This window comes from Dendropsophus ebraccatus, chromosome 7, assembly GCF_027789765.1.
Source record: "Dendropsophus ebraccatus isolate aDenEbr1 chromosome 7, aDenEbr1.pat, whole genome shotgun sequence".
Lineage (NCBI taxonomy): Eukaryota > Metazoa > Chordata > Amphibia > Anura > Hylidae > Dendropsophus > Dendropsophus ebraccatus.
Window position 1 is genome coordinate 39,659,827 of NC_091460.1, and position 12,420 is coordinate 39,672,246.

Sequence of the window (12,420 nt, forward strand, 5' to 3'; positions counted from 1 at the left end):
CTTTATAAATAAAATTGTATTATATACTATATAGGGGTTACTATTAAATAACGGAATAATATATGTGTATATATATTTTATATATATATATATATATATATATATATATATATATATATATATATATATATGTGTGTGTGTATATTATAAATTTCTCCTCTGAGGCCCCCCTTTCCTGGCACACCTTCATTCACACCCCAATGCTATGACTTCCACGACAGTATTAATTGCTTTGCAAAGTCAGAGCTATAGTAATTTCCCTTGCAGTGTCCGCACAGCGCCATCTAGCGCTCATTCTATTTATTACACGTTCCTTGCAAAGCATCACGGTCTGTGTAGTTCCCAGCCCTGACACTTTAGTGTGGCTGTGATCCGAGAAGACTGCATTTCCCATGATGCCTCTCCGCTCTTTTTTTTTTTGCCTGCGCTATAGCTGTCCCAGAAACATTCATCAGCTCGGTGCTGAAGCTAAGGAGGAGGGGATAGTGGAGGAGAAGAAGAGTGTAGGACAGGGAGCATCTGCCTTGGCTCTCATTGCTTGCAGTGCACTGGGGATTGCAGATTGCAGGCTCCTTGGATGGGAATAGAAGAAGAAGGGGCATCACCTTGCTATGTTATTCTTCATCCATGTGGCTGGGAGGTCATTGCTGGGCTGATGTGTAACAGGTAAAGGCTTGTCTGGATCTACAGATTGCTGAGTACTGGATGGAAGCCAGGGGCTAGCAGCTACAGCATGAGTGCAGGTGAGTCTCATCCTAGCTTTATTATAAGGATCCCCCATCTGTGCCAATAGCATATGCAATGTGTGCAATAGCCTGTTCTGCATGGTCACCTATATATGTCAGCTGGTCATATGACATGCTAGCCTATATAATATATAAGCACCAGTCATGCCTATACATATATAACAATGATGCATTGAATCTCCTCTGCATTATAATCATCCAGCCCCATGGAGGCTGGTCATAAGACCATGAGACATGCCATGCAGCACAGTGCCCACCTTACCTATATAATGCAGACCACCCATCTGGGCAAATCTGTATGAAAACCCCATAGAACATTCTGCTTTATTCCCTGTTTTCATCTTTTATTAGGATATGATATAATAGTGCTGGTGCTGATCATTGATCAGTGATGTTACAATTCTCTCTGGCAGTGAGGGGGTTAATTCACCATGTGGGTAAACGCCTTGCAAAAGGAGGGATGCTCCTGTCAGTCAATGGCTAGCTAGTCCTGGAGAGGATGGATTTCATCATCATCATCATCATCATCATGGGAATCCTGTATTGCAGATGGATAGAACATTGATAAACATAGAGGGATAGATAGTAGCAGAGGAGTCACATGTTAGATAAATGACAAGTGGCAGGTGGGAGGGGATGGCCAGGTTTGCAGGCTTATTGTAACTCTGCCCATGGCCAGGAATACATGGCCCACTTTATACAGCACCACCCATTGCAGAACAGAGGAAATCCAATTATCTGTCCATTGCATTTGTCTGCTCAGTGGAATCTTACACTGATATACTGAATACAGAACAATTCTATCATTATAATATAAGCAATGTGGTCAGCATTACAGCTCCGCCTGAATGTTCACCCAGCTTTCCCAGACCCCTGAGGGTAATAAAGTAATAAAGATCTGTTTCTAGTATAGTTGGGTAACAATATTGTCACCTTCCAAGACTCCTGAATAGACTTACGGGTGGATACATCTCCTGCTGTCTTAACAAAGCATAACTAGGCAGATGTGTCCTTCAGGTTTCTAAGAAAGCTGGGTGACTGCCCCCTTTGCGAGGCATAATAGTAGCTGTATTAGCCATTTTGCTAGAAAATTAGGTAACCCATGTGGTCAGCATTACAGTGCCTACAGCTTTCCCCAGACACCTGACTGTATTTATAGGCCAGGGGTAGGGAACCTTGGCTCTCCAGCTGTTGCAAAACTACAACTCCCATCATGCCTGGACAGCCAAAGCTTTAGCTACCCACCCAGACATGATGGGAGTTTTAGTTTTGCAACAGCTGGAGAGTCATGGTTCCCTACCCCTGTTATAGACAGTCACCCCTGCTCTTATACCATTGGATAACTAAGCAGGTTTTCCTCTCAGGTGTGTGGGAAAGCTGAGTGACAACTTTTTTGGCAGTCATGAGAGTAGCTATTATTTGTTAGGGGTCATTGCTAGTGCATGCTATATTATGTGCTCTTTAGGGGAGATTTATCAAACATGGTGTAAAGTGAAACAGGCCCCGTTGCCCCTAGCAACCAATCAGATTCCACCTTTCATTCCTCACAGACTTTTTGGAAAATGAAGGTGGAATCTGATTGGTTGCTAGGGGCAACTGCGCCAGTTTCACTTTACACCATGTTTGATAAATCTCCCCCTTTATGTTTATAGCAACCAATTTCCAGCATAATAGATTTTTGAACTTTCGTCTTTCCCAAAATCCTGAACATATTTACGGAGTGACACATCCCTGATATCATATCACTGCCTAACTAGGCAGATTTGCCCTTCAGTACTCTAAGAAAGCTGGATAGACACTTTTATGGAAGCTGTAACAGTGTTCATAATTTTTGTTGCCTAGTGTTGTTCAAATTTCTATACATATATACCTTTCAGGGTTGTGGGAAATCTTGATGACAACCTGTTTAGGAGCTGTAGGTAGAAATTTTTAAGTAACCATATGTGTCTAGGAAAGTTGGGTAACTAATGGCAGCATTACAGTTTCCTTATATAAACCCCTATGGAATCTTCCAATCAGGATGTTTATTACCAGTGATTTGCATATGATGCCGCTACTATAATTCCTACACTTCTGTATAATATGAAGGCCGGACTATGGGCTGTAGGAGATACCTCTATAATCTACATTGCTGGGTTGCTTTTCATCAGCTGATATCATGCCAGGGAACTCCTACTATTGGCAACTCGCTCCTTACAGGGTTCTTACTAAGCCCTTAAGAAGCATGGTAGAAATAGTTGCCTTTTGCCAGTTCATGTGGCACCCTTTATATACTTTGCCCATTTTTCCTGTTTCAAATGTTTAATGTTCAGTTCTCCAAAAACGTAATTTTTTTAACCTGGCCCCTGACTCGGATCCTGTATTATAACTGTTGCCCATTTGTTTGTACAAGTCTACAGGGTTAAGCAGAAAATTGGGCATAACATACTCATTTCCTAGTGGACCCCAGAGGACTGCACGTGGCAGTGTTATTTGTATGGTAGTATTATTTAGATACTGTATGGTAGTATTATTTAGATACTGTATGGTAGTATTATTTAGATACTGTATGGTAGTATTATTTAGATACTGTATGGTAGTATTATTTAGATAATTTATGGTAGTATTATTTAGATACTGAACGGTAGTATTATTTAGATACTGTATGGTAGTATTATTTAGATACTGCATAGTAGTATTATTTAGATAATTTATGGTAGTATTATTTAGATACTGTATGGTAGTATTATTTGGATACTGAATGGTAGTATTATTTAGATACTGTATGGTAGTATTATTTAGATACTGTACGGTAGTATTATTTAGATACTGTATGGTAGTATTATTTAGATACTGCATAGTAGTATTATTTAGATAATTTATGGTAGTATTATTTAGATACTGTATGGTAGTATTATTTGGATACTGAATGGTAGTATTATTTAGATACTGTATGGTAGTATTATTTAGATACTATATGGCAGTATTATTTAGACACTATATGGCAGTATTATTTAGATACTGTATAGTAGTATTATTTAGATACTATATGGCAGTATTATTTAGACACTATATGGCAGTATTATTTAGATAATGTATGGTAGTATTATTTAGATACTATATGGCAGTATTATTTAGACACTATATGGCAGAATTATTTAGATAATGTTTGGTAGTATTATTTAGATAATGTATGGTAGTATTATTTAGATACTGTATGGTAGTATTATTTAGATACTGAATGGTAGTATTATTTAGATACTATATGGCAGTATTATTTAGACACTATATGGCAGAATTATTTAGATAATGTTTGGTAGTATTATTTAGATACTGTATGGTAGTATTATTTAGATACTGAATGGTAGTATTATTTAGATACTGAATGGTAGTATTATTTAGATACTGTATGGTAGTATTATTTAGATACTGTATGGTAGTATTATTTAGATACTGTATATTAGTATTATTTAGATAATTTATGGTAGTATTATTTAGATACTGAATGGTAGTATTATTAAGATACTGTATGGTAGTATTATTTGGATACTGAATGGTAGTATTATTTAGATACTGTATGGTAGTATTATTTAGATACTATATGGCAGTATTATTTAGACACTATATGGCAGTATTATTTAGATACTGTATGGTAGTATTATTTAGATACTATATGGCAGTATTATTTAGACACTATATGGCAGTATTATTTAGATAATGTTTGGTAGTATTATTTAGATACTGTATGGTAGTATTATTTGGATACTGAATGGTAGTATTATTTAGATACTGTATGGTAGTATTATTTAGATACTATATGGCAGTATTATTTAGACACTATATGGCAGTATTATTTAGATACTGTATGGTAGTATTATTTAGATACTATATGGCAGTATTATTTAGACACTATATGGCAGTATTATTTAGATAATGTATGGTAGTATTATTTAGATACTATATGGCAGTATTATTTAGACACTATATGGCAGTATTATTTAGATAATGTTTGGTAGTATTATTTAGATAATGTATGGTAGTATTATTTAGATACTGTATGGTAGCATTATTTAGATACTGAATGGTAGTATTATTTAGATACTGAATGGTAGTATTATTTAGATACTGTATGGTAGTATTTAGATACTGTATGGTAGTATTATTTAGATACTGTATAGTAGTATTATTTAGATAATTTATGGTAGTATTATTTAGATACTGAATGGTAGTATTATTAAGATACTGTATGGTAGTATTATTTGGATACTGAATGGTAGTATTATTTAGATACTGTATGGTAGTATTATTTAGATACTATATGGCAGTATTATTTAGACACTATATGGCAGTATTATTTAGATACTGTATGGTAGTATTATTTAGATACTATATGGCAGTATTATTTAGACACTATATGGCAGTATTATTTAGATAATGTATGGTAGTATTATTTAGATACTGTATGGTAGTATTATTTAGATACTGTATAATAGTATTATGCAGATACAAATGTATATGTCGAACATGTTCACCTGAACCTTCTAAAATGTACCAGAGAAGGATGTAACTATGCAAATGATGGCAGCAAGGCACCCCATATGGAGACGCCAGTACTATTGACTGATAAGGGGCCCTGTTTTACATTTTGCATTAGGCCCAGTTACGTCTCTGCCCCCCACTAATCTAGTAAAATGTAAATATAGTGCTTTGTGCTGACATCCACCATACTCAGACAAGTGCACACCTAAAACAGCGGGATCATTGTAGCAAAGATCAGGGGTTTTGCAATCTAGGACAGAAGAGCTTGGCGGTTGTTTTGTCCTCTGTGTCCTTTTCCTAGTTTATGGGCCAACAGGTGCTTCCCATACAAAAGGGAAAGGGGCACCTCCATGGGCTGCCTTCATGGCCCTTACACCCATGTATATAGATATCGATTAGTAGCAACATCATGGGAATAAGAAAACTACATGACTTCAGGTTTCAATAACTCATTTAGCCCCATAGTTCTGCTGGAGCTCGGGGAAGTTTGTTGCCCAACATCAGGTTAAATATAGAGTGATGATTTATCAATGCATCTGTAAAATGTGCTGGATTTCACACATGGTCTCTAGCTGACCGCTCCTATTCACTGCTTTATGTGCATTCATTAGATGAGTCGAGCTAAATGATTCCATCATGTGTGCGGCACAGCTAGCAGACATAGCAGACCACACAGAGACCACATTCACAGATAGAGGGCTCGTGTCTGCTCCTGGACTGCAAACACTGGCTGTATTCATGGTCACATATGTCTCCTAATGGGTAGCATGCTTCTGCCACTTGTCTGCTATCTCTCACATTATGTAAGAACAGTGTATGGCGTGACTTGTTGCTTGAGAACTTCAGTGCCTCTCAGGCCTTACAGGTGCCATCAGCAGGGTGCAGGGTAAAGGTACATGTATATCGTAGGGTAAAGGTATATGTATATTACGGGGTAAAGGTACACGTATATCGCAGGATAAAGGTATACGTATATCACAGGGTAAAGGTACGCATTTATTGCAGGGTAAAGGTATATGTATATCGCAGGGTAAAGGTACATGTATATCGCAGGGTAAAGGTATACGTATATCTCAGGGTAAAGGTACATGTATATCGCAGGGTAAAGGTATCCGTATATCACAAGGTAAAGGTATACGTATATCGCAGGGAAAAGGTACACGTATATCACAGGGTAAAGGTATACATATATCGCAGGGTAAAGGTATATATATCGCAGGGTAAAGATACACGTATATCACAGGGTAAAGGTATGCACATATCAGAGGGAAAAGGTACACGTATATCACAGGGTAAAGGTATACATACTGTATATCAGAGGGTAAAGGTACACGTATATTGCTGGGTAAAGGTATATGTATATGGCAGGGTAAAAGTATGCGTTTATTGCAGGGTAAAGGTAAACATATATTACAGGGTAAAGGTATACATATATCACAGGATACAGATATACATATATCACAGGGTAAAGGTACATGTATATTGCAGGGTAAATGTATACATATATCACAGGGTAAAGGTACATGTATATTGCAGGGTAAAGGTATACATATATCACAGAGTAAAGGTACACGTATATTGCAGGGTAAAGGTATGCATTTATTGCAGGTAAAGGTATACATATATTATGGGGTAAAGGTACACGTATATCACAGGGTAAAGGTATACATATATTATGGGGTAAAGGTACACGTATATCACAGGGTAAAGGTATACATATATTATGGGGTAAAGGTACACGTATATCACAGGGTAAAGGTATACATATATCACAGGGAAAAGGTATGTATTTATTGCAGGGTAAAGGCACACGTATATCACAGGGTAAAGGTATACGTATATTGTAGGGTAAAGGTGTACATATATTACAGAGTTAAGGTATATATATATTGCGGGAAAAAGTATATGTATATCTCAGGGTAAAGGTATATGTATATTACAGGGTAAAGGTTTAAGTATATCGCAGGGTAAAGGTATACATAAATCACAGTTCACTCCTGTTAGTATGGTAGACCACCCTTTTGAGCCCAACACAAAATAGCATAACTATCATGCCCACAGCTGCTGCTGGAAACCTGGGAGGGTGAGGGGATGCAAGGACAGTGGGCTCTAATACTAGACACCCAAGCTGTCCCTACCTACTTGCCTTTGCTACCCTAAGTGGTAGCAAGCAACTTGTTGCCGTCCCCTTCCTATGTAACAGGTGACTACACAAAAAGCAGATAAAACAAACAACTACGGGTAATCAACAAGCCAAGGGTCAGAACCAATTGGGCAGCAGAGTACGGAATCAGAACCAGAATAATAGTCAAGTAGCAATAGCAGAACTCAGACTAAACAAGATTTAATAGACAGAAGGAAACGCCAGCACGCTCAACAGAGACTAATAACTAGCAATCAGGTATGGGATAGAGACCTGTATATGGGATGTCTGGAATCTGCCCCAGGTGTGATTGGACTGGACCCTGACATCCCAGTAATGACAGAAGGAATAGGAGACGTGAGAGTAGGTAGGAAGGATATCAATCACAGAAGCGAATCTAAGGTTAACTGTTTGGGGACCAGAGGAAACTCAGTAGGGGAAGAGATGGGTGGGGTGGAGAGCTGTGTTCAGACAGTGTACAACAAGAAACCTAAAAAGCACAAGATCATAGCCGGACATATCTCTTGCACTGTACCATACGGCCGGAGGATGGGGCAGAAGTCTGAACGGGTGCGGATGTTACAATAATTTTGCATATAGACTAAATGTAGTTACTACTAGAATACATTTGGTTAACGAAAGTGACCCAAGGTTAAGGAATTAAAACAATGCAGGTACACTGAGGTATATGTTGGCATTCCTTACTGCCAGTACATTAACACATTTCTAATGAGAGCCTTTAAAGAGCCACTCCTGCATTTTTTGGCCTATTTAATGCAAGTCACAACTACTATTCCTGCTGTGTAATCTGTTTTATCGCAGCTCTGCTGTATTTACACATTTTGTTACTACATCTGGGTCATGTGACCTTTGATCAGCCACCATCTTGAGTTTCAGTTTGCAATCTGCATCCTCTCCGTATCAAATCTGCTATCAGTGCCATGAGGCATCAGTACAGCATCACCTGGGCAGCTAGAGCAAGTACCATCTCTGCCTGCTAGAAAAACAGCATATTAATCCTCCTCTTTATATATCTCTAAATAAGTTAGGAGAACAAAAGTATACCTTTAAGGATAGTGAGCTGTATAATGTATGACAGGAGCTGTATAATCATCATCAGCAGCTCTGATGGGAGTTTCTGTCTCCCCTGAGAACAGCTTGTATGGAACAGTCCATGCAGCTTAATTATGTAGGAAGTCCCGGCAGAGATTGTGACTCCATTGAAAACACAGGTATTTTCCAGGGGTTCTCCATGAGATCACATGACCACCCAACTGAAGGACAGGATTCCAGGATTTTTCAGAGAGAAAGAAACAAGTAACAAGGTAATACTATCCGAATGACATATATTCGATGACTAATGAGTTATGAAAAAAGTCACAAGATGCTTCTTTAAGCTTAGCTGGTTGCTTTCAGGACATCTGTACTCAGTATCTGGGACAGAAAATTGCTATCTTAAGCTAGTCATACACTTTTAATAACTGCCAGACGAACAATCATGTGTTCCCTATGGGGAGAGGAGGTGTGAGCAGCCATACACCTAATAGAATCAGCCAAACCCGGCGGTGGGTTCTACTAACTTTAGTATATTGCGCGGGCACCTTATAGCCACAATTGTCTGGCATATAAGTTTCCAAGGGTTAATTTCTTGGTCACTTAGGAAGTCCCTACAGTCTTGAAGAATGTAAAGAAGTAATGGTGACATTAGTGAAGGAGAAGTAGCTATCTTCTCCTGCTTCGATGTTATCATTCAACCATGTGTTTGTAGGGGTCACGTCATACATGTCATAGATAGGTGTTTACATTTTTAGCTTTACTAATAAACTGAATACTACAGATATGCCAGAATTTGGCTAAGCCAATTTTCGCTTTCAGTCATCTGGTAGAACAGTGAGAATACCATGTCCTGGGCTTCTTGAGTTTGAAGGCCTCAGCTCCTCTTAAAAGAGGACTAAACTTTTACATGACCTCGAAGCAAACAGTCTTGTAGAAATCCTGTAGAGTACACAGGTATTCATTTCCTGCTGATCTGTTGATCTAAGTGGTTGAGGGGTGTAGCTTACCAAATGGGCGGAGTTTAACCATCTTTATATCTTGCTGTAGACAAAGCTGTAGGGGCAGAATACTGCTGTAGTACTCAGTTTCCAGTGTCCCAGAGTGAGTATCCACTGCTTAGTGCAGTATATATAGGGCAGTATTCATTTGGGTTTGTGGGCTTTGGGGCTGTAGTGTGTAGTTTGCACTCCCACCATTTGGTGTCACTGTCTCCTGGTAAACCACTGAGCACAGCTGCAAGCAAGCTAAATAAAAGGTTTAACTGCTTCTTGATCGATTGTATGTGTTATCCTAGTGTATGTATTGATTTGTTAGCTCACCGAGACCAATCTCTGTCAAGGGTACCTCATGCACGGCCCTCACTTCACTCCCAGCCTATTAGAGGCCTTATTTTATGTCACAGGGTGTGTTTGCCCAAATCCTAGAACACCCTAGGGGTAAAAGAGCTGAGGTAGAAGCAGTTTAGGCCAGTGTCTAGTCTGAGGAAAAGTTGGAGAGTAGACTAGTCAGGTTCCAGAGAGTGAGGTAGTAAGTTTATTGTATTAAAAGAGTTCCAGAGCTAGTCATGTCCGGCTAGAAAAAACATAGTGAGGCTACAGAGAGATATAGGACAACTTTTCCATACTGAGGGGCTATCTTATTGTCTTCTTCATCCTGAAAGGAGTCTGCAGGAGGTACTCTAAACCAATCAGCAGCTAAGCACAACTTGAGCCAAGGATTCTGTAGCCAGTGCTAGGATTCCTAAGGGGTCACCCCGACGGTTAGCTTACCCAGCGGTGGGACCTACGTTCCTGATAATTTGTCACTCTGCATCCGCAAGATAGCAAAAGGTGAACGTTCATCATGGATGCAGGTACTGTTTATTGCCACTAACCCAAGGGGAACAGAACCCTTCTGGTTGACAACTTTCCTCAAGTAGCTCATTGCCACTTAAGTCGAGCTCCTTCTATATTCTTCCAGCAATAAGCTGTGACGTATCTTCCAAGGTATTCCTAAAGTCTATTCAAGGGCCCAACTTAATAAGGGATCTCAGTCAGCACAAGTACTATCTACTGTATTGCACCTTCTACTTAAAGAAGTGTGTGTCGGTACATCCAGGGGCGGGCAAATGCCATTTCTAGCCACCATGACAAGTGCCTCAGCGGTACATTAACATCTTGCCCCCAGCTAAACGCCACCTGGTTTCCCTTGGTTATTTACCAGTCAAACTCAGCTGAGGAGAAGAAGGGACACATCTGATCTCCTGAGACATAGAGAAGATGTCTTTATATATTTATCAGTTTTATTTGTAATAATGGGAAAAAATGGAGGAGGAGATTACAAAAAGCAGTATATAGTATTTTTTGTCCATTGCCTATATTAAGTGTTTCTTTAATACGCTTTGCTCATACTTAGCCTAGTGACATTTGAACGTAAATGTCATCTGTCGGCTGGAAGCTGATTGGATGGGTAATTGGCTTCTAAGGTCATTCCCTAGTATGGATCTTCCCACCAGGCTGCATATATATTAAGTATATTGTATGGTGAAATATTCATAAACATGGAGCTTGTATGAGACTGCGTATTAAGCATCAATGGGGTGAAGTTAGTTTGTAATTGGGAAGGTGTCATTTCACTGAATTATTTAATGTGTGAATCACTGTCTCCTCAGTGAAGTACAGCGAGGATCAGTGCATACATTAGCACAGAGCTGTTAGATTCCTGCTGCAGAATAATATAGGGAATTAGGGTCCGGGAGCCTGCTGTACAGTGACTGGGATTCTGTAGTCATGCCTTCATATGCTGTAGGGGTAAATATTTCAAGAGCCAGATGATCCCTGGGCTAAGAATAGAGACAGCAACATCTCATTTAGAGAGACAATATGTGGGGGGCGTCAAGAGCAAAACACTATGGAGAAAAAAAATTTCAAAAAGTTGTCTTTCATTTTGGTTACAACAATATATATTTACTAAACCAAATATTTTCCTGTAAAGAAATTAAAACCTTTGTGCCTATTGTATCTTTGATCATTGCCAGTACAGAGGCCACATGGCTTTGATCTGAAGAGCTGGACCCATAACCCTATGATTGTCTGGCTGATTAGAGATCCTTGGACCATGATGGAAGTTGTGAGTGGTGAGGCCTATAATAAGCCAACAACATTTATCTTGGGACTTTAATCAGAGCAAAACAGTACTAACGATAAACGATCGCAAACGAGATGTTAATTATTAACCTGAAATCTTTCACCATATTACACAGAAAAATTATCGTTAGTTACGATTGTTGCTACGATCGTTATTGCGATCGTTACTATGATCGTTTGTTCCTTCTGATCCCAGCAAAACAATGAACAATGTGCAATTACACTGAACGATTAGTGAACAAATGCGGAACTTGAGTGAATGAATGTGGAATTACAGCGAACGATTAGCGAATGATTAACGATAATTTTAGGTTCAGATCTAAATCAATGATCAACGACATATGAACGATTTTCGATCGTTGCCTGCAATTACACAGAACGATTATCTTTTAAATTTGAACAATTTTTAGCACGATAATCGTCCAGTGTAATAGGGTCCTAAGGGGTAATGAAAGAGTGTTAAGGCCCTATTCCATGGGCCGTCGAGAGGAGCAAACGAGCCCTGTGACCCGGGTGAGTCCGGGAGCGGCTGTGGGGAGCTGGGGGGGGGGCTGCCCAGGTGATTGCTAGATCGTCCGGGCAACCCATAGGGATATCGGCGGTCGGCTGCCGCCACTCCTATTCCACGGAGCGACGACAGCATATCGCTGCTATCCCAGTCATTTGTCTTTCAACATGTTTGAAAGACAAACGACGCAACAATCAGCTGAGATGAACGATGTCAGCTGATCGTTGCCCTCTATTCCACAGGATGATTATCGGCCGTAACGGATAATATCGGCCAAATGCGGCAAATAATCGTTCCGTGGAATAGGGCCTTTAGTTTTTGGAG

General features: G+C 39.3%; 1 protein-coding gene across 10 annotated transcripts in view; it reads left to right on the forward strand.

Moving 5' to 3' along the window:
• The first annotated feature begins 496 nt into the window (after positions 1 to 496).
• ABLIM2 (actin binding LIM protein family member 2) overlaps positions 497 to 12,420 on the forward strand; it is a 122,565-nt gene continuing 110,641 nt past the window's right edge. For all 10 annotated transcript variants that reach the window (XR_011363921.1, XM_069977371.1, XM_069977373.1 and 7 more), the window contains exon 1: positions 497 to 743. Coding sequence is in view for 9 of the 10 variants with exons in the window: in XM_069977371.1 (XP_069833472.1) it covers positions 734 to 743 (10 nt within the window). In the remaining variant the exon portion in view is untranslated. The remainder of the gene's footprint in view (positions 744 to 12,420) is intronic.